The 23,326-nt window shown below is 48.0% G+C and overlaps 1 protein-coding gene across 1 annotated transcript in view; it reads right to left on the minus strand.

Moving 5' to 3' along the window:
• Nucleotides 1-17,362, minus strand: part of SSUH2 (ssu-2 homolog) — a gene marked incomplete at its 5' end in the record, with an annotated part of 31,329 nt that extends 13,967 nt beyond the window's left edge. Inside the window, 4 exons of the mRNA XM_081072197.1 lie at nt 1,163-1,295; nt 2,709-2,782; nt 3,115-3,221; nt 17,320-17,362. Of these exons, the coding sequence (XP_080928323.1) occupies nt 1,163-1,295; nt 2,709-2,782; nt 3,115-3,221; nt 17,320-17,362 (357 nt within the window). The remainder of the gene's footprint in view (nt 1-1,162; nt 1,296-2,708; nt 2,783-3,114; nt 3,222-17,319) is intronic.
• Nucleotides 17,363-23,326: the final 5,964 nt, after the last annotated feature.

Raw genomic sequence — 23,326 nt, forward strand, 5'->3', positions numbered from 1 at the left:
GTGCCCTTTTGGAAGACAGAGCATTATACAAAAAGAAGCAGGCCCCCCGACCCCTCACCCTGTGCTGGGGCTCAGTGGAGAAACCAGAAACCCCACTTGTGGCATCCAGGAGCTGCTTAGAACAGGCTGGCAATAGTGATTTCTGTTCCAGATGTCTCTGCAGAGAGGTCAGTCAGCCCCAGGAATCTCCCTGACAGGCTCACAACCGGGGCGATTTCAGTTCCCCATTTCTGTATCTGTAGAAGCATTCTAGGAGGCAAGTGTGGGAGCAGCAATTGTCCTCTGATGATGGAGGCTGCTGGAATCCACTGCCACGAGGCTCCCCTTCTGAAGGAATTTATCTGCCTGATGTCAAGGTCCTTCTTGATCCTGATCCACAGAATCACAAAATGGGAAGGGATCTTGGAAATCACCTGGCTTCTTTTTCATATGAGGACATGAAGACTTAGCGAGGTCAGCTGACTTGCCCAAAGCCACACAACTACACAGGGGGCTCTTCTCCGGGACCCCTGCTCTAACCACTCCCTGCAAGGCTCATCTGATTTCTGTGCGATCCTGTGCTCACCAGAGGATGGTTGTGCCAGTGACACTAGGAAATGTGAACTTAGAAGCTGTCCGTCAGCCCGGTCAATGCAGAAGGTGACACGGGTGCCTGTTGAGATCCCAGCGCAGGATTTCCCTGCAGTGTCAGGCCCCAGTGATGAACAAATGATTCCTTGGCACAGATGTAACTTGGTAGAGGAAGCTGGGAGGAAGGGGAGTAGAGGGACCCCTCTCTCCCAGCCCACCCCTTGTGGCAGCGGGTCAGCCTTGTGTCTGAGGACACGGGCTCTGGTGCCAGCAAACCTGAGTTTGAATCCAGCTGCGGATTTGGGGGCAAGTACTTTTGCCTCTCTAAATATCCAATTCCTCCTTGTAAACTGATGACGATAACACCTACCATGCAGGTAGCTGTGAGGTTGTGACGTGGCATATCTCGCATGATTTACGCGAGGCCTGGCACCGTCGAGCGTTTCAATGATGGTTGATAATAATTACTCAGACTTCAGACCAGAGAAGTCGCACAAGGGATGTCAGCCACCACCATTGACACTCACTGCGCCACCCTGGACGCCTTTCTCCCGGCTCACATCACAGCCCCCGCCAGGACCAGCTCTCTTACCCTGCACAGGGTCTGCTGCTTCAGCTCCTGGATGATCAGGTCGCCTGCGGCTGTGCTGCCATAGCAGCATTTGGAGTTCACGAAGCTGAGGAGAGCTTCTCGTGCCACCTCCTCCGTCACCACGGGGACTCTGCTGGGGATGGAGCAGAGAGGCCAGGGAGTCTCAGGAGGGCCTGTGGGCTCTGCCAGGCCAGTCTGCCCCCTCATTGTGCAGATGGGACCTGGTCCACAGTAGTGGGAAAGCACTCAGGAATCCAACTAGGGAGGGCATCTCTGCAAAGGGAACCATGTGAACAGATGCCCAGGGTGGAAAAGTGGAAGGTCTTTCTAGAGGACAGCAAAGCACATTAGCTGAAGTGTGGAGCTCAGGAGGAGGGCTGATAGAACCTTAGAACAACAACAAAAAAAAAACAAACAACAAAAAAAAACCTTAAAGATGAATTATGCCATTTTACAGATGAGGAAAATTGAGATCCAGAGAAGATGTCACACAGCTAAGAAGGCAGAGTTAGGCTAGATGAGGTTCCTGCCCATGGGAAATTTGACCTCAGCCAGAGGAACTGCAAGCAACTTCAACAGCAGCACCCCCAGCAACTCACAAAGAGCCTGCTGGGTTAGAGGGAAGGGGGAGGTAGGAAGGCAGACAACTGACTCCTTCCTCAGCCTTCTCTCTGGTCAGCTTGCCCTCCTCCTGGAAATCTCTTTCCTGAGGCCCAGCTGCCATGTCCCCTCCTTAGAGAACCTCTCCCTGCCACAACACCTCCAGTAAGCAGGAGCCCTGTTCTCCTTCCCCCAAGCCCTCGTTTCATCTTCATACATTTTTTCACAGTAGCCCAGCTCCAAATGGTTAGCTCATTTCATTCACACTTGTGTCTCCAGCAGCCCACCCTGCCCAGAGGGTCCTGTGTGCCTGCAGGAAGCGTGTGGACTAGAAAGAAGCAGGCCTGCACTGGGCACGGAAGATGGGCGGCCAGAGAGAAGGGGAGTGCTCCAGCCTCCACCTTCTGTCTGCACAAAGCTGGCAGCAAAGCTGGAACTCTGCCCCCGCTCTCTCAAAACAAGGCCAGTGTGGGCCTTTCCAAGGAGCAATAAGCTTTTTCTGTAAAGAGCCAGAAAATAAAAAGTTTAGGTTTTGCAGGCCATCTCATCTCTGTCTCAATCACTCACCTCTGCTGTCGTAGTGGGAAAGCAGCCACAGGCAGCAGGTAAACAGAAGAGAGCAGCTGTGTTCCGATGGAACTCAATTTACAAAAACAGGCAGTGGGCGGTAGTTTGCAACCTGCAAACCCCACTATGGTTTTCAACTCTGGCTTGGGAGCCAAATAGCCTGAAAAGCTGCGTAAAATACAGATTCCCAGATTCCCAGGCTCTATCCCTGGAGAATCTGATCTAGGAGGTCTAGCTCCTGATGTGCTGTCAGGGTTGAGATCGTGGCCCCTGAGAGCCCTCAGGAGGGTGCTATCAGGGGCAGTGGTGACAATGAGACTCACCACACGTGATTTGTGGGATGGCTCTCTGAGGGTCACCGAGCACACCTGCAGCTCACCTGTGTTCCAGGAACGAGGACCAGCACCTGGGTTCCTCGGGTCTCCCCGGGGCCTCCAAAGGTGGGAAGAATATCTGCCGTCCTGGAAAAGAGGGGAAGAGTTGGGCTAGCTCAAAGGAACAGATACTTGTGGGGTGAAAGAAGGAAAGACTGGATGAATGTGAGAAAGAACAGATGAAGAAACTGGTTCTCAGACCAGCATCATTCCGGTCTCTAATGGACATGGTCATGGAATGTTCGTGGACACACGGCTGATGCCATGTCCTCCCGTTCCTTCCCAAAGCTGACAAGAGGCTTCCTCGGGCCTCCAGACGAAAGGGAGCTAGTCCGGTACTGACCTGTTCCAGAGATTGTCCCCTCAAATAGCAGAAGCCCCAAGAAGAGGACGCAGCATCCAAGACCCCACAGACTTACCAACACCTTGAAAAAGGCAGTCATAGCTGGGCAGCCTCTCCAGGAGCTCAACTGGGGGTGCCAGAGGACTCTCGGCCTCGAAGCTGAGGTCCACCACACCTGCGGAAAGACATACCTAGTCCTAAGCCTCGGGGAGGGTGGGGTCTTGATGGCAACTTCACAGGAAGCTAACAAATAAGGGCAGGTGCATTATAAAAGCCTCACAATTTAAGCCATCTCACTCTGGCACCCTCTGGACAAAAAACAGTCTGCAGAGCAGGCAGAAATGAGGTGGGGGTGTGAGAGTAGCAGCAGTAATAATAATGATGGGAAAAACATTAAGAATGGCAGCTCCAGTTTGATGGCCACCTACTCTGTGCCAGTCACCATGGCAGCTGCTTTGTAAACATTGTCATATTCCACGACTCCAGAAGATACATGCTGAATTATAGGTGGTCACACTTCTTCATTGCTCCTCTCTCTCATTGAAAGATGATTTAAACAAGTGCAGGTGAGGCTGTAGAGAAAAGGGAACCCCCGTGCACTGCTGGTGGGATTGCAGATTGGTGCAGCCACTGTGGAAATCAGTATGGAGGTATCTCAAAAAACTGGAAACGGAACTACCTTACGACCCAGCAATTCCACTCCTATCTATCCAAAGAAATCCGAAACGCTAATCCGAAAAACTATACGCACCCCTATGTTTATTGCAGCACTATTCACAATAGCCAAGACTGGGAAACAACTGAAATGCCCATCGGTAGACGACTGGATTAAAAAACTGTGGTACATTTATATAATAGAGTATTACTCGGCTATAAAGAAGAATGAAATGTTATCATTTGCAATGATATGGATGGACCTAGAGAACATTATGCTAAGTGAAATAAGTCAGACGGAGAAAAACAAATACCATATGATCTCACTTATATGTGGAATCTAAAGAACTGAATAAATGAGCAAAGTAAACAGAAATAGTCTCAGAGATATAGAGAAAAGACGGATGGTTGCTAGATGGGACGGGGATGGGGATAAGGGAAAAGGAGAAGGGATTAGACAGCATAAATTGGTAACTATAATAATGCCATGCAGAAATGAAAGACAGTTTGGGGAATATAATCAATAATGTTGTAAAGATTTTGTAGGGTATCCGATGGGCACTTGTCCCATTAGGGAGACCTCCTCAGGGATGATGTAGATGCCTGATCACTGCACTGTGCACCTAAAGCTGAAGCTCAATAATATTGTATGTCAACTATAATTTAATATATATATATATAGTCACAGGATGTGGAGTACAGCATAGGGAATAGAGTCAATGGAAATGTAACAGCTATATATGATGCCAGAGGGGCAATAGATTGGGGGAGAGGGGTTATCACTTTGCGAGCGGTGAGATGTCTATTACATTGTTTTGCACACCTGAAACTAATAATAAAAAAGAGAGAAAGAAAGATGAGTTTATGTCTCCTCCCTTGAATCTGGGCAGGTTTGAGACGACCTCAACCAAGGCACATAATGGAAGCAATGAAGAGACTGCAGCGTCTACTTCTGGCCTCTGGGATTGCTCCCTCTTGAGTCCTGAGCTGCCATGTAAGAAAGCAGGCTGACGAGACCACATGGAGATGCCCTAAGACTACATGGAGAGGGCCCAGTGGAGCCCCGCTTTCCTGCCGCCCTCCACCCCCACCCAAGCCACCAGGCATAGGAATAAAGCCACCTTGGACCCTCCTGGCCAGACCAGCTGCTTGCTGAGACCGCTGAGGGACCCATTATGAACTGCATGGTTGTATCCCCCCAAATTTATATGTTGACACCCTAACCCCCAATGGAATGGTATTATGAGGGAGGCCTTTGGGAGGTGATTAGGGCTAGATGGGGTTATGAAGGCCTCTGCCCCATGATCGGATCAGTGTCCTTAGAAAAAGAGGCTACAGTGCTCTCTCTCTCTCTCTCTCTCTCTCTCTCTCTCTCTCTGCCACGTGAACACAGAAGAGAAGGCAGCTGCCTACAGAAGTGGGTCCTCAGCAGACACTAGATCTGCCAGCACCTTGATCTTGGACTTTCTAGCCTCCAAAACTGTGAGGAATAAATGTGTGTTGTTTAAGCCACCCCGTCTACGGTGCTTTTTCACAGCAACCCAAACTAAGACAGACCCTAATGGATTGCACATGGAACAGAAAAAGCACCCAGCTAAGCACTGCCCAAATTCCTGATCCCCCACCAAAAAAACGAAACCATGGCTCAGCTATCGTTTTCAAGACACTGTCATATGGGGCTGTTTGTCATGCTTCCTGTATTGGGCAGTCTTTGCTCTGGGACTCCCCACCGACCTGGGTAAGACTTTTTCTCAGACACACCATGGTCTGAGGCTCCTTCTGCTCACACTCCTTCCTGCCCTGCTCTCAGAAGTCTGACCTGCACTAGGGTCTGGAGACCGTCCCTGCTTCCATCTGCTCCCTCTTCCCTTTTCCCTTCACAGGTGTCTCCAAGGGACCTCTGGCACATCTAATGCCATTTTGGTGTCTGCTTCCTGGATGACTCAAACTGACAGATTAATACTACCCCATTCTACCAGTGAGAAGACTGGTACTCAGAAAGGGGGTGACTCGCCGAAGATCACGTAGCCAGTGAGTGCGGGAGCTGGACTGCTCCATCGGTCTCCAAACCCTGTGTTCTTTCCAAGCATTTTTCATGAGGCAAACCCTATGGAAGAATCACTCACTATAAAGCTGCTTTTACGATCTTTTCTTGATCTGTCAGGCTATAACTTAGATATGCATGGCCCTGAGACTCCACGCAGGAAAGCATGATGTAAGAACTAGCCCCCGGAAACTCAGGACGACTCATGAATCACCTCCCCACACCTGTTGCTTCACCTCACCCCCACACCTGGAGGTATGGAATGCAGGCCTTCTAACTCCACCTGACAGGAGGCATCTGAGGCTCAGAGAGGTTACTCCAGGAGTCGTACGGTGCACAGCAGTGCAGTTAGAGCATGACAGAGTGTCCTTGTTCCAGTTCCAGCCCTCTGGCCCACCCTTCAAACCTGTTCCCTGAAGCCCCCATGCTGAGGGACAAGAATCCCCCAGCTGTCTTTCTAGCTGCCAATTTAATCACAGGAAGTTGGCTTTAAAGGGTAAAGTGATAAACGGTCAGTGGAAGGTGGTTCTCTCTGCATTAAATCAGTGAAGCACACTCAGGTCAAACTCCCAGTTGGTCTACTACATCCCCCAGATCCCTCTTTTATTTTTCTTATTTCCTTTTTTCTTTCTTTCTCTTTTTCTTTTTCTTTCTCTTTCTTTGTTTCTTTCTTTCTTTTGCTCTCTCTTTTTCTTCATTTTTTGGACAGCTTTTTAAAGCCTATAGCTCTTGACCTCCACAAAAATAAAAATAATATGTCCTGTCCTTTCAACTTTAATAAAAACAGAGGTTAGAAGAGTAACCAGATCTTTTTCTAAATTGGAGCAGCTTGGTTTGTCTGGAAGTGAAAATGGCATAAGGTGAAAAAGCCTGAAATCCTGAAACTTGTGGCCAAAAACAGTGGAGTGTAGGGGGACAAACCCTCCCTGTTCCACCACTCCCCACAAATTAGAAATATCCTTGTCCTCTGACAATAAGAAACACAGATGCATCTCGAAGCTTCTTTCTCCTTGCAGGAAACTTACAAAGAAAGCTGAAATAGAAGAATGTTTGCAGATGTAGACAGAGTACCTGTCTTAGCAGGAAAATTCATCCTTGTGAGCAAATGATTCTGCCCGGAAACAGGTAAGAGAGCCAGAACAGACACAGGTGTGATACAAAGTGACATTGTCCCAAAGCTTCAAACTGAGGCCTGTCCATGGGGACCGATGTCCCCATTACGATCACCTGGGATTCATACCTTGGTTCTCAATATTGTTTTGTTTCTAATGAGTTTATTACCATTCTCAGCTATTTTAGCCACCAGTGACCCAGGGACCAGCAAACATTTTATATAAATAGTCAGGTAGTAAATAGTGTAGACTTGGTGGACCAAGTGGTCTGTCTCAATTAGTCAACTCGGCTTTGTGGCCTCAAAGCAGCCGCAGACAATATGCAATTGAAAAAGTGCGGCTTTGTTCCAATAAAATTTTGCAAAAACAGGCTGTGGGTTAGATTTGTCCCTTGAGCTATTTTTCGTCCACCCCGACCTAGACACTCACCTGTGTGGATGGGTTTGAGGGAGGTCAGAAAGGTGGCGGCTACAGTTTGAACCTTTCTGGGACCAGGGCTTTTGCCTGTTCCTGTGAACATTGCAGTTCCTGTGAGCCCAGTAATCAGAATTAAAGAGGAAGGTCAGTGTTAGCCTGTAGCCAGGGTGACTGGACTCGGAATTCTGAGGCTCAGTGCTTAGGAACCTGGGTTCTGATCCACTGGAGCTGAGTCATGTGGTACATGACACTGTGCCAGCCACACATCTTTGCAGAACTCAACTCCTCCAGTTGTGAAACAGAGTGGGTGATACTAGTGCCCATGTAATGAGACAATGTGTACAGAGCTCTTAGCCCCAAGCCTGGCATTTAATAAATGTTCGGTCGATGACATGGACCTTATAGGGAAGGTCTTCCTTTCTTTTTGTGCTCCTTTAAGCCAGGAGACAAAAGCAAAATGTCAAGCACAGAAAGAAGGGCAAGGCCATCAGAGCCCTCTCCCCAGGGACGGCTCCCACCCACCTAGAAGCCTTGGGTCAGCTAGGGCATCAACACTGTCCTCCACGAGAAGACAGGGAAATGCCATATGCTTGCTATGTCCTGCTGGATACCAAACAAAGGGGCAGGAAGAGGGGAAGAATGAGAGGTGGGAAACGTAGAGCCCCATCCATCAAACAGGAGCCACCCTAACCTCCCGGGGCAGTCGCCATTCGTCAGAGCTAAATTAATCTTACCATTATGTTATGGACAAAAATAAAGGACTCCAGGCTGACCTCCAGGCGGATGCGTCATTTCCTGTGCAACAGGAACGCGGATGTCACGGGGGCATTGTGTGATGCCCAGCGTGCGGCACCCCGAAAGGGGCCCCCAAGAGCGTCACTGTTTCCATGGCGTTGGGGCTGAGTTCCAGGGTGGTTGTCCAGCTGGCCACCCCACCCTAACACATGCATTGTGTCCTGTGGCTCACAAAGGGATGGATCTCTTTTGCACTTCATGACAACCATGGTTTTCCCCGTTTTGCAGAAGAACAAGTTGAGGCTGGAGGTCTGATTGGAGGCAAGGAGCTCAGACATTCACAGCAGAGATGGAAATAATACTTAGAACTCAGGCCCTAACTCCAAGCCCAGTGACCTTTTCGCTTAGCTGAACATCCTACCGCTCCATGCAAATGGCATTAGGTGGTTGCTGAGAAAGCTTTACAAAGTGGTACCAAGGTAGTGTTTCTGCTCACCAGCCACCAGCTATTTTTCTTTGTACAGAAAGGAATTTTTCTCCTAGAGAAAGGCATAATTAATGGATAACCTCTTAACTTTCTCTTTTAAAATGCCATTCCTTTTATTTCAGAGGATAAACAGAGCCCACATCTTCTGCCCCTGATTCCAGACTAATCATCTGAAAAACACTGAAATCATGCCATTTCTCGGCTCAAGTGCCTCCCCACGGCCATTTTTTAAAAAATCTTATCTCCTTCAACAGGTATAATAGCCCCTTTTAGACAGGAAACCCCACCCCCTGCCTTCTTGCATATAGTTGGTGCACATAAATGCCTTGGGGTTTGAATTATCCTTAAGATAGTACAAGAGAGATTCAGACGGTCAAAGTCAGAGAGACAGAAAGTAGAATGGTGTTTTCCAGGGGCTGCGGGAAGGGAGAACGGGGAGTGGGTGTTTAATGGGGACAGAGTTTCAGTTTGGGAAGATGAGAAGATGAGAAGGTGAGTGGTGGTGATGGTTGCACAACAATGTGAATGTACTTCATGCCACTGAACCGTCCATTAAAAATAGTTAAGATGACACATGTTACGTGATGTGCATTTTACCACCATTTAAAATAAAAGGGAAAGAGAAGGCGATTCAGGTGATTATAAGATAAAGAAAAGGAAGAAGTCCTGTTTTGCCAAGAAGAACAAACAAATAACTGCCTACACTATGCAAAGGCCGTTCTAGCAAGACTAGAAAGCCTGACAGGGTCATCTCGTCTCAAACACTGCATTGGCTCATTACTACCCACAGCTAACGCCAAAGCTCCTGAACTTGGCAGATAAGGCCCTATATCACCTGTGGGACAGGGAGCAGACGAGCGTCTGCTCACGTGATGGGACAAAAGCCTTCCCGTGTCGTCAGGGAAGGTTGAGATTGGGGAAGACAGCTAACTGGGGAGTGAGGTGGTGAGAATAAAGAACAGAGCAGAAACGGGGAGACAGAGAGAGATAAACCTGCTTAAGGTGTGAAAGAGAAGTGTGGAAGCTTTGAGGTACGGGCCACTGAGAAAGTAATTGGGGGAGCAATATAATGCCCACCACGGGAGTGAGACCACCATTGAGAGAAATGCGGGGAAGAAGACCTGGAAGAAGTGTTCCCTGGAGTTATGTAGGCCCCCTCTGGCGTGCCAAGAGAGAATGTAGCAAATAGTACCACACATCGTCAATGAGCTGGGATGTGGAACTCACGCTCTGTAGAAAGAGCCATCGTGCCAAGACAGGGCCACACGGGGGCTGGGCTTTCTGCCAGGCGCCTCTCCTTTCCAGAGGCGACTGGTTACTTCCTGACTGAGGTTTGCACTTATCCTCACACCCACAGTGGCACTTCTCCCAGCCCTGGCTCTAGCTGTTCTTGCCCAAGGACCCCCTATCGCCCAGTTCAGCCTGTCTCAGCCCAAACCTCACCTTCTGCAAAGTCAGCCTGCATGTGGTTCCCCATTTCTGTGCTCCCAGTACTCCATTCCACTCTCTAGCACTGCTTTTGACGAATGGCTTTATAGTAAGAATGATTATGTGTAAAGTACCAGTGTGGGGTCTGCCTCCCCCACTAGATTTTGAACACCTTGAAGGCAGGTAGATGTTTCATTCATCCATGTTCCCCCAGCCATGAGCACAGCACAGCCAGCCTGCTGTGTAGTCTTAGGGAAAACTCACTTAACTTTTTAGAGCTTGATATTCTTTTCCTAAATTAGGGCTCAGGGAGTATGTCACTGAGAGGAGCGAATGGCACAATGGATGAGAGAGAGCTCTGGAAGCAAATTCAGGAGAGTTCTTGGGAACTTCTCTAAGCTGAATTACAGGGACAGCTTCAGAACCACTCTCAGATCGCCAACTCAGAGCTGGGGTGGGGGGACAGTTTCATGGATAAGCCTCTGGGGAGCAGAGCTGGTTCAGATGCCAAGGGGAGAGTCCCATCTCTTCAGCACTGAATCATTAACGGTGACAATTTGGCGGCCTCGGATCACTGCCCCCACCTGCCTAGGGACCAGTGCCCAGGAGTAGGGAGGTGCCACCTAGGTTCTACGGTCCTGGAGCAGAGCCGCCTCCTCCTAAAATTACCAGGGGCGCTAGTTACATCCCATCTTATTTGAAGAGGCTCTTGCTCACCATTTCTGGCAGGGGTCTCAGTCTGTAACAAAAGAAGTTGTGTTACAAAAGCTATGGTGTTTGGAATAAGGAAGGGGAATTTTCCTCTTCAGCTCTGTGCTAGAACATCTCCCTCTAAGAGAAGAGTGATTAAAAACACACTATAGCTGGGACCATTGAAGAAACAGGGCATGGTCAAGCTAGAGAACAGACTCTGAGGGGTTCTTATTTTAAACAGGGAACAGACACATTCTGAGTAGCCTTGGGGGTAGAATCAAAACTGAAGAGTGGAAGCTTCAGAGAAAGAGATATCAGCTGAATGCAGAAAAGAACTTTTGACAGTGTCAGCTGTGGAAGGGGGACCAGCCCACCACCGAAGGCATTTGAGCCAGGATTCGCCGACGCTGTCTCCAGTCGGTGATGCTGCCAGAAGAATCCCAGCACTGGGCAGCAGTGGTGTGAAACGGCCTTGAAGGTGACTTCCCTGTGTGGGTCACGTCCCACAATGTCCCTATCCATTCCAGCTTTGGTGCCAAAGTGTTTTCATTGGAGGAAGATATTCTCTCTCTGAAGCTGTCCACATTATCGACTCAAAAACTGTGGGACAACACAGTGACTGGGAAGGGTAACTCACCGAGAAAAGTGGATAGCCATCTCTCACCTAAGAAGGGATACTGAAGGTATACAAGTCCCACAGCAATTCGTCTGAAACCTGGAGAAAATTTTACCTAGTTCCAGAGTTCATCAACTTAGTTTCAGAAAACTTTTCTGGAGGATCCCATACCTTACAGTAGACCCTAAGGGTTGACCTGAGGTTTGACTGTGTTAGAAATCAGTATGTAGGGTGAGCCTACGACAGAATCGGGGTTTTTAGAATATTAATGGAACTAGAGTTCACCATACTCTCACCTTGCTTACTAAAAGGATGATGCCAAAACAGAAACATCACAGGTAATAATATTTTCTATTAATAGAGTTTAATTTTTAAACTCTGGGAACAAAATCTGGTAATTTTTTCTAGAGTCAACATTTATTCCACGCCTACTCTGGACTGAGTGATGTTTTAGGCACTTTACATGCAATTAATCCTTTACTAATTCTGCAAGGTGACAAGAGAGCTTAAGTGACTTAACGTCACCCAGCAATTAGGAGGCACAGCTTGGATTTGAATTGAGATCTGACCTAGCCAGTGTCTACTAAGAGAAACTCCAAACATAAACTGAAAGACTTCTAATGAGCAGTGTTTTGAAGAGGAAATATTGCATTTGAATGTTAGGAGAAGCTTATTAAGACTATGGATACATAATTTCCAATCTATCAGATAAAGTTCTTCTCAAACACATGCTAACATATCTCCATGCAGTTTCCTACTTCAATATGAATAAGGATTCCAACAGAATTTAAATTGAGCTCTAAGATTAGCATGGGTTTATTTTATATCCCACTTCGGCTCTGAAGCTTAAAGCTTCGAGACAACAACATTAAAGACAATAAAGAATGTTGAACCCTCAAAGGACCTTCAAAGTCGCCAAGTTCAGTAACTGAAAATGTACTAGTGTCGCGGGCCTCCTGGGATTCAAAGGAAATCTGTGTTGCCACACCTCAAAAAACAAGCACATTCATACAACATTTTACCCACCCCTTCTTCAAGGTCGTCAAATTAAGAAGTCCTGACCCAATCTCCTTTCATAGATGGGGCAAATGGGGCTCAGAGAGGTTAAGTGACTTATCCAAGATCATACAGCCAATTCACAGCAGAGCCAGGACTTGAACCCTAGGCTCCCAATTCCCAATCTGATACTCTATCACATTGCCCATTCCAAATTCAGGATCAAAAATATCCTTTTTTAAAGCATAGCACACTTCTTCCTAAAATACTATTTCCTTCTTCATGTCATTATATAATCCTTAGATTCCATTGTATTCGTGTCCCAGTAATGATAGGATGGGGTCACCCGGGCTGTTTCAGGAGCGGTAATGAACAAGCGCGTTCTTTGCTAGAGGGAGACCAGGAGTAAAGACCTTTCATGACATTTCTTTAAAACTAACCTCCTCTAAGAACAGAACCCAACTGTGAAAATAAGAATCCTGACAACCACACTTACATTTGACTCTGGGGTTGGAGGGGGAGAGGCTGTCAACTAGAGAAAGGAAGGCTAAAGAATATGTGCCTTCGACTGTGTTACCAGGCTTAGGGAGAAAAGTTCTCCTCTTGGGTTTGTACCATCCTCCTCTGATGCCCAGAGGCACATAATGGAAACAGCCTGCAGGCTGCAAATGGGCTTTGCATGGAAAGGAAAGAAGGAAGGAAGGAAGGCAAGGATGTTCCCAGCAGCACACATGCAGAACCCGAGACAGCGCTGAGGGCAGAGGGAAGGCTTCGGCTCAGTGCCGGCCACAGGCCACACAGGTGGCTGCCCCACACCCTCCCTGCGGTACTTACTGTCCTCATCACTCAGATCCCTGTCCATGGTCCAGAGGTCCAGCCGAGGAGGTTTCTGCCTTTCCAGTGAGCTCAAGCCGCTGGGATCTCAAGGACCACCCTCGGCCCCTCCCTGAATGGCAGCCCATTGTTACCCGATTTGAATTCAACAAAGGGAAACATGGTGGGGGGGGAACACTTTTTCCATTAGAGCCACTGCTCTGGACCTGATCTACAGGGGTTCTTGCAACTCCTACTCACCTGACTTTCTACTTGTCAGGCTCTTGCTGGAGAAGAAACGAGGCCACACAACACATCATAAGCAGAGCCGCTAAAAACCCCGGCTACGTGGGCCACGGCTGTCACCACACCAGCCTAGCCCCCTGTGAAACCTCCACAGGTTTTTCAAGGTCTCTTTCCAAGCCTTTCGCATCGAGGCTCAGTACTTCTTCAACCCCAGCCCTTGGAATATCAACCCTCTCCTCTGGAGGAGTCTAAACAATGAACACCCTGAACCTGAGTCACCTGGTGGTAGAAGCTTGTGCGCGGGCAGCCCCCTAACTGTAGCCTTGGTGATGACCCCTCACATCTGGCCAGGACAGCCTTGCTCCTCCACAGGACAAAGCAACTACCTGGTGCCCTGGCTCGCCCAGCCCAGCAAGGCCTGTGGGGGGCGCCATGACAGTCCTACATGAACACCAGGGATGGCATCCCCTGGGGAAGCATGGCCACACCACACAGAGACGGCTCCAAGGTGTGCCACAAAGTGCCTTCAGTCCCTCGCTACTGCTCCCCCCACATCATTCTCTGCCCACTCCCGACAGAATGCTGGTGACAATCATGAAAACAGCAGCAATAGCTGACAAACACTTCTTAAATACAGTCAGACAACTCAACACCCATAAATAGGTTGTTATGGTTAGTAGGAGCACTGAATTTCTTAAACTTGAGAGTTGTTGTTGTTTTTTTCAAGGAAGAGAGTTATGTAAGTTTCATTACTGTAAATACATGAGAAAGACCAAGATCCTGAGGAATGAATATAGTCGTTTGATACCTTTATACGTACATTAAGCAATGATATTAAGCCCTTGTAAAATTGTCTCCATGGGAACAGGATGTGTGTGCTTGGCTTTGTATATAGTTTGCCCGAAACATAATATACTCGCATGTGTGTGTCTATGTCTGTGTCTATATGTCTGTGTGTGTGAATATTTGAGCCTAAACATGATGAGAAATGATGATAGATGATAGATAGATATATCGGTAGATAGATAGATGATTGATAAATAAATAGATCAACTACTTGTGTTTTAACAACAACAATATACCATTATTACATCTTGAGGACTTTTTAAGCAGCAGTATATACTTACCTAAAACGCTCCTCAGCATTTGAAAGGAAAAAATCATAGGAAATTATTTAAACGGCAAAGAGAAGGAACAGGATGTTCAATAGAGTTGAATATGAAAGGGACCAGAAATCTTGAGGCTACAAAAATACAGACCATCATGAGTTGTAGCTTAGGAACTAAGGAATGTAGATCAAAAGGAGTGACAGTCCCTTGCTACACACTAGTTAGATGACATGGTAGTGGATTAGTAAATATGTCGTAAGATACATGGAAGACAAACAAGCCAACTACTAGACCTTTCTAATCCTGCTTAGGCATCAAGGCAAGAATGGGCCTTCGTGCTTGAGTGATTCGGCAAACAATGTACCCATCACCTCACAGGACTCATGGTGTCAGCAGGAACTAGCATCACCCGTTCTAGGACCCAGGCCAATATGAAGTTAATACTGGTTTCCACCTCCCACTAGTATCTAAGGAGTTTGGGCTGGGGAAAGGGAGGCCCCAACTGTGTGCCAGGCACTTTACCTCCATTCTGCATCACGGCTGTTGATTCAAAACGTGGGTTTCTTACAGCTCTTCTTCCTGAACTGGTCCTCATTGTTCCATGGATACGATCCATCATTGGCACTCTTCATGTCCTGCATATGGTAAATATGCACAAAACACATTTGTTGAATGAAGGCAGCTGTCCAGGAGGTGACTATAGGTATTTATTGCTGTCTGAGAATCTTATTTGTTCTTGGAAAGAAAGTCTATGTAACCTCATACCTTGGTCTCTGAGCCTTGAGGGTATGTCATGGCTGTGGGAAACATTTTAGGGTGGTGTATGGCTCTAGAAGGGTGTCTAGAAATCACATTGTATGGCTGCAGTTTAATATGATGTGAGGGAAATGCCTAGAAGGAGAACTCAACAAATGCCTTCGAGTGTTAAAGGGCTGTCATAGGAGGCAGCAGAACTGAATCTCAGGTCACCTATCCAATGAGCACGCATGCTCAGAGCTGGTCCAGAATGGGGGAGGTGGGGGGGGCGAACCAAAGCAAAGATTTGTCTAGTGAATAGAACTTCCATCAATTGGGTTTGGCCTCTCTGAAGAATATTAAAGCAGAAGCTTAATGATTAAAAAAACATGGGCAGTGGTGGAATGTAACAATTTACGGCCTCAGATTCAGTTCAAACTGGGTTCAGAGTCCAAAAATGGATGCTGCAGCACTACAGTCCCTTTTTGAAACAGTCCTGAAAAACAGGAGAAGGGAAATCCTCCTAGTGGACAGAACTTTGAACAATGCACCTGGCTGTGCGTTTTGCCTGGAATAAGAGAGGGTCACGGGTAAGAGTCTACACCAGTTCATGAGCTGTGGAAAAATGGTTTCCTTGGAAGGTCAGGAACACCACTAGAAAATTGGTAACAGTGAGGTCTGGGGAAGAGATATATTATAGATTTCTCTGAATAGGCAAAGAATGTAAAGATATTTGTACCCCATGTTAATGCTCACCAAAGGGTGACTTGAGCAGAGAACTTAAATAACCAAATTGATGGCATGATCCATTCTGTGGCTACCAGTCAGGCTCTTTCTACAGCCACTTCTGCCATGCCCAGGGGGTCAAAGCGGCAGTAATGGAGGTTACGCAAGGGATCATAGCCTGGGTTTCCACTTACGCAGGCTGGTCTGGCCACTGCTGAGTGCCCAGTCTGCCAAAGACCAACACTGAGTCCCTCTATGGCACCACTCCCTGAGGTGGTTGGCCAGCTACCTGATGGCGGGTTGATTACCTTGAACCACTTCGACCATGGAAGGGTAGCACTTTGTTCTGAAACAGACACTCTGGATATAGATTTCCTGCCCTGCACATAATACTTCTATCAAAACTACCACCTCTGGACTCCAAAATGGAGCAGATGCTGCCTCCTCTGAGACAAAAGAAATGATCATGCGGAGAACAGGTTCTTGGTTACGCTGCCAAACAAGCTGAGCAAGTGGTGAATTTATTCAAAGAAAGAAGATTGGACAGTGCAGTCCCCGAGGGGTGGGAGTGGGCAGGCTGGGGAGAACTGGGGCTTGGGCATTTATTGTTTTTGTAATGAGGGCACAGAATATTCAAGACTTTGGGGTGGTGTAATAGGTGTTCCCAGACGGGTCTTTGCTGACCACTCCTTCCTCTCAGGAGGAGGGATTTTTTTGTCTTTATTTGGCCCTTGTCGGAACAGTCATGGCAACACAGAGGGTGCAGATTCTTCTTGGCTGCCATGCTATTAATATTATAATCCATTATAATAACTAAAGTTCATCTTGAGGGGCAAGACAGCGTCCTGGATCTGCTCTTGGCCACTGGAATCCAGTTCTGGTCAGTCTGGTAGGGATGACCTCATTCCTCATTCCTTTCCTCCCCTGTCTCTCCCCGCAACCCTGTTCTTTCTGCCTATGGTAACAATCAGATCAGGCTGGTTCAGAGACAGAGGTTTCTAGCAAGTAGATCTGTTGTCTAAGTAGCCAGAAAGTTCATCACACGTTCATTCAACAGTTCAGGCAGTGCTTATTCTGTACCCAGCCTCAGGTAAATCAGGTAATTCCTGCCCTTAAGGAGCTCCCCGTGGTGGGTGGGAGAGAAATTCATAATCAAGTACTTAAATGCAGAGGACCAAAGGCTGCGATGGAGGGGCAGACAAAATGGTCTGGAATATGGAGGATCAAGTATTATGTGGGATCCACAGATTGGGGTGGTTGTGGCAGAAAATGTACCGCTTACAAGGCACCAGTTAACACTAAACTGTTAAACCAGTATCAGGTGAACTTTCTGGTTAAACATCAGACCTACTGGCCAGGAATCTCTGCCCTTCAGCCAGTCTGCTCCGATGACTTCTTTGTCTCAGAAGAAGCAGCTTCTGCTCAGCTCTTGCACAAGCTCCTGACAAGCATCAGCCCCTACTTGCCTCGTCCCTGCGACTATACCTCCGTCCCCTGGCGGCCATCGCTGGTTTTTCTCCCACCAAATGGTGGCCTCCCAAGATGGTCACTGTGTCTGTCCCAGGCTTCCTAATGAATTCACTGGTGCTGGCCCTGGGCCTTGTTTCTTCGTCAGTCAACAGGAATCACCAGGGGGTCTGCCAATATACAAATTCCCAGGCTCTGTCCCCAGATAGCCTGATTAAGAATGTCTGAGGTGGAGCCCTGGATTGTGTATCCTTTTTACAAGACTCCCAGGTGATTCCAACTCAGTTGGTTTACACTTTAAGCAACACTAACTTAAGGAACACACTCAGCACAATTCAGCATTCCAACATTTTATTTCGTACAAGAGTCATTTCAAGGTACAACCAATAGAAGTTTAATGAGATTTCTCACCGTTTGTCTGAGATTTTTTTTCCTTTATATGGAGAGGATTTTCTTCAGCTCAAGATAAAGAATTATTATAATATTGGGTTAAGTGCTTGACTGAGGTCATTCCATCAATTTACAGGGAAGATCCTCATTTTCCTTCCTGAAGGGCACAAATATTGAGGGGGTAACACTAATGACCACAATGAGAATTGAAGAAGCATTTTAAAGGCACAAGTATTATCTCAGTGGGTGGCAGCTCCACCTTGAGCAATCCTAGGACATTCAAATCCAAACGCCATCTATTCCATGACTCCTCTCTTGCTCTGACCCCAGAGTGCCACCATAACCATCTCATAAGTTGATGACAACAAGAATTCACCCAGAATTTTAAATTATTCAAGAGTCAGCCATTTCTAGATGTAGGCAAGGTGGAAAGGCTCAATTTCAGTTAAGGTAAGTTGTTTTCATGCAGGAGGTGGCAGTTATATAGCATTTTAAAAAATGTTTTTGTACTGTCATGTGACAAAATGCACATGACATGAAATTTACCATCTTAACCATTTTTAAGTGCACAGTTCAATGACATTAAGTACATTCACATTGTACAACCATCATTACCTTCTTCCTACAGAACTTTTTCTTCACCCCCAACGAAAACTCTGTCCCCTTCAAACAGTAAGCCCCTGGAAATCACCATTCTGCTTTCTGTCTCGATGAATTTGACTACTACAGACTTCATATAAATGGAATCATACAGCATTTGTGTTTTCGTGACTGGTTTATTTCACTTAGCGTAGTGCCTTCAAGGTTCATCCATACTGTGGCATGTATTTGAATTTCCTTCCTTTTTAAGGCTGAATAATATTTGTATGTTTAGACCACATTTTCTTTATCCATTCATTGGTCAATGCACACGTGGATTGCTTCCACCCTTTGGTTTTATGAATAATGCTGCTATGTACATGGCTGTACAAATATCTCTCTGAGACCCAGCTTTCAATTATTTGGGGTATTTACCCAGAAATGAAATTGCTGCATCATATGGTAATTATGCTTAATGTTTTAAGGAACTGCCTTACTGTTTTGCACAGCAGCCACCCCATTTTGCATTCCCACCAACAGTGCATAAGGGTTCCAATTTCTCCGCATCCTCACCAACGCGCGTTTCTGTTTATACGGCATTTTTCAGTTCACAATTGTTATCGCCCCTTGACAGATGTTTTTAAAAGGCTCCAAGAGGTGAAGTGGCTTGCCCAAAATCACTCAGTAAGAAGCCAAGCTGGAGCCTCCTAACTCCTGGCGCTGCAATGTCCCCCTGCCACACAGTAAGCACTCATTCCAAATCCAGTCTTGCTCTTTCCAGATGAAGTTCTCGCCCACCATCTATATACGAGGAGTTCTGAGCCACTCACTGTATCCATCCAGTGAACACTCACTGAGCATCTGCTAGGAGCCAGGCCCTGCCCCAGGCCCTCTCAGCAGTCCATCTAAACTTGGACCCACCCAGAACCCTGGCACGAGCCAAGACTGCCCAACAAAGGAATTCTGCCCCAAAGGGCCTGGCAGCTGTGATAACATTGTTGCTGGCTTATCTGCAGGCTGGGTAGATGGAGACGTGTTGTGCCCATGGCAGGAATCGAGGATGGAATGGAAGAGAATGGTCTTGACACAAATAAGAAATTTGCCCAAGTGGGAGTTCCTGGAACACTGCACCCAAGCACCCTCCTCTCCCTGGGAGCCAGGGAAATTGGCGCACCCCTTCAGGCCCAAGGCTCTCACTGCAGAGGCAGAAAAGGGACTGAGAGTTTTGATGCCTCCCAAATGCCAGGATGAAGGGAGATATTTCATAGGTGCTTTTAAACCCTTACAATAACCCATAACGTAGCTATGATTCTCTTTATAGATGAAGAAGCAGGGGCTCAGAGAGCGGAAATGACTTACCCAAGACCACACAGCTCATGTTTGGCTGACCCAGGATTCAAGCAGGACCTGTTGGCTCTAAGACCCTAATGTAGACTACAAACAATCCTGTGCATTATTACCTGTCGTTGTAAGAATCTGGGGGAAAAGAAAGTGATGTGGTTTTCACTGACCTGGCTAGAAAGTGGCTCAGTCCCTGTAAACCTGGCTACCTAATTCACTGAACAGGAAAAGAACAGAGGAAAGCTGTGCAACTTGATGCCTGCAATTCCTTGCCTTTAGGGAAAGTCACTCTTCCACCCTTCCCTTTTCTAGCTGCGTGGTGATAGTCTGAACGTCTGTCTCCTTGACAACAAGAAAGCCACATTTTCACAGGGGTCCCTCCCAGGTCTTTCTGGAAGTCTCCAAGGAATGCTCCCCACTGCACTAACCCACGCTGAGTGTGCTGCCACTTGTCACCCTGGCCTGATGCTCTTGGCCCCTCTCTTTTACCTCCTCCTGTCTTCTGTCCTCTTCCCTTACCATCTGGACATAAATGAGGCCTCTCCTATAAGCTTCTAGAGCCAGGCTGTCTCACGTCACAAAATTCAGCTGTGCACATTTTCTTGTGTGGAACACAAGAGAAAACCTAACCTGGGTCGTGGACACATCACAGCTCCTGGATTCCACCGGCCCTGACTCTCCAGGGAACCCCAAACTCACCAACTTTCTTAACAGACCCTGGCCTGCCACTGTCTTCTAAAGGCCTGGTCACGTCCCCCCGTGGGGTGCTTCAGGTCTCCCTCAGGACCAAGGCACTTGCTCCCCGACTCCTGGCAGCGTCGAATGCTCAAGGCCCAGAGCTGCGTCCTTCCGGAACGTCCGGCCCCAAGGACTCTGCCTTGCTTAAGGGTATGCCCCACCTCTCAGGGAGGCCCACATCCTCGGTGACTGGTCAATGCCAGGCCTCCTTGTCTGAATTCAGGGCCGCTCTGAAGGGCCACCCTGCTCCCCAGCTCCTCATGGAATCGGCTAAGGCCTCACAGTGCAACTCTCCCTCCTCATGGGCCTGCTCCCTCCTCGCGGGCCTGCTCTCAAGAGCACCCTGACTGACTGGCTTCCCACACATACATCTCTGGAGCCTTCCTCCCTCCTTGGAAGGCAGCCTGCCTATAGGGGGCTCTTTAACCCCATCCACCCTGTCAGGTACCCACAGCCCCTCTGGTTCATGAAGATGTCAGGAACCACATTTCTCATTCTCATGTCAGTTCCTGGAGGTGGTGAGGTGGGAGTGGCACCTCCTCACCGCCCATCTCTAAAAATCAGGGTACCTGGACTCATCTTGTCTCTATGGGCACTCAATCCTGGGTAATCTCGGTCAGCTTCATGACCATCTATCCATACACGGACAATTTCCAAATTCACACCTCTCTTCTGAACTCAGACCCCTCTGTTCAGCTAGGACCCCTCCGCTCAGATACCCCCCAGACATCTCAACTCTGCACCGCTAACTCTGCACTGTGGATCTCCAGGCCCCGTAGGCCCCTCTTTTTCTCACACCGCTTGTGCAATGTCAGCATGTCACACCCACTGGCAGTGTTGCCACTTGCTCCCACTCTATCAGAGCCCCAGCCCTTCCCACCCAGGTCAGTGCAGGGACTTCCTCTCTGCTTCCTATAGTTGCCCTTGCCCCATCACCCAGAGCTTGTACCTGTCTCTTCCGTGACTGCAAGTCACATGCAGCCCTTCTCAATTCAACACCCTCTATAGCTGCCTCTGAAAGCCCAGCCCCTGCCAAGGCCTGTGAGGGGCAGCCTGCACCTCCTCATACCATCTCTGCCCTGGTCCCCCAGTGGCCCCCACCCCAGCCTCCCCATTGCTCCTAGGCCACACCAAGCACACCCCAGCCTCAGGGCCTTTGTACTGGCTGTGCCCTCTGCCTGAAATTCCCTTCCAGATCTCCACACGACTCACTCCCTGGCCTCCTTCAGGCCTTTGCTCAAACGTCACCTTCCCAATGAGGCCATCCTTAGCCCTCTGTCTAAAATTGAACACTCTCACACAACACCCCCACCAAATCGCAGGTTCCCTATTCCTGGTTCTTGCTTTAGCTTTTTTTCATAGCACTTAGTACTATCTAACGCGTTAACTATCTTACTCTTTATTTTGTTTAATATCTGTCTCCCCACCACATAATCAGGATGTAGGCTCCATGAGGACAGGGTCTGTCTGTTTTGTTCCCTGCTGCATGCTTAGCTCCCTGAACAGGACCTGGCAAATGAGAGAGGTGTTCCATAAACATGGAAGGAAGGAAGGAAGGAAGGAAGGAAGGAAGGAAGGAAGGAAGGAAGGAAGGAAGGAAGGAAGGAAGGAAGGAAGGAAGGAAGACACAGTCTACATTATTATGCAGACTTTATCATCCAGTTGTCCTAGACTTCTGAGCCGTTTTCTCCAAATATGAATTTGTTCCATCTGTGGCACACTAGTAATTTTTCAGTATCAGCCTTTCCCTGTTTCTAGACTTTCATACTTTCAAAAACAAAGGACTTCAGTTTCAGTGTGCCCATTACAAAGATCGCAGGAGGAAGTTCACTGGGACCTGAGGCTTACATGTTGAACTAAGGATGCTTTCCCAGCATCCTTAGGGAATAAGGAAGGCTCAGGCCTCACAAGGTCAGAAAACTGACGGGCGACAGCTCAAGATCCATCCCATGGCCAGGACTCTGAAAGTTCTTTCTTGTGGAGCTCTTCAGCAGGTCCACTCAGATGCCAGCCTGGGGCTTCAGATTCACCCCACTAGCACCAGTGTCTAGGGTCTGGCTGCCCTACTCTCTGGGTAAGAAACTGGGGCAGATTTTCACTCCTGGCTCCTGACAGGCCAGGAGGACTGAGTGGTTTGTTTCAGGCAAAAGTCAGAGATGCTGATCTCATATTAAGCAAGGCTGCCTGCCAGCAAATCTACACAGGGTGAGCTGTCCTTCCATTCTCCCTCCCTTCCTACTAATCCATTTGTCTCCAAAACCAATTAGGAATTTTAAAAGGCCAGGTGATTTGGTCACTTACATTTTCAAACACAAATTCAATTTGCTCTGTGAGGCACTGCCCGCCTTGCGAGGCCTGGAGACAGCACTAACCGCTAGCCCTGGGGACTGCATCTGTCATAGATGCTGGGGTCCCTTTGTGCCTCCCCACGCCGCTCCAGCAAGGTGGTGGTAAACATGTGTTGGCACTTCAGAAATCCTCTTGTGCTACCTCCTCAGCGTACACATGGGGAAACCGAGGCCAAGAAAAGGGTCACACGGCAATGACCAGCAAGCCACAGGCTAAGATTTCTTCCCTAACAGACAGCCTCACATTTTTGCACTGAGGACCACATAGGCAGCCGAGAGCAGGGTTGGGGGTAGTAACCTGCTATTTTTTCACTCATCATCAAGCTGTCCCCTTGCAGACAGGTACTGCAGCCCTAATATCAGACACAGTGAGGTGCCTTCCATGAAGCCGAGAATGGCAGAAATGACTTCTCCTCCACACCCTGATGGGGGGCCTCCTATCTTATATCGACTGGAGACATAAGCAAGGGTGATGTGCTGCCATCATTCCAATCTAATCATCCTCCTCGGCAGGCTAGCCCCTCCTTTCAAGGCCTCTTCTTGCCCAATGGCTTCACCATCCATGCCCCCCACCCCACGGCCATACAAACTGGAAACCTCTAGTTA

The sequence above is a fragment of the Rhinolophus hipposideros genome, assembly GCF_964194185.1.
Source record: "Rhinolophus hipposideros genome assembly, chromosome: 14".
NCBI classification, from domain to species: Eukaryota; Metazoa; Chordata; class Mammalia; order Chiroptera; family Rhinolophidae; genus Rhinolophus; species Rhinolophus hipposideros.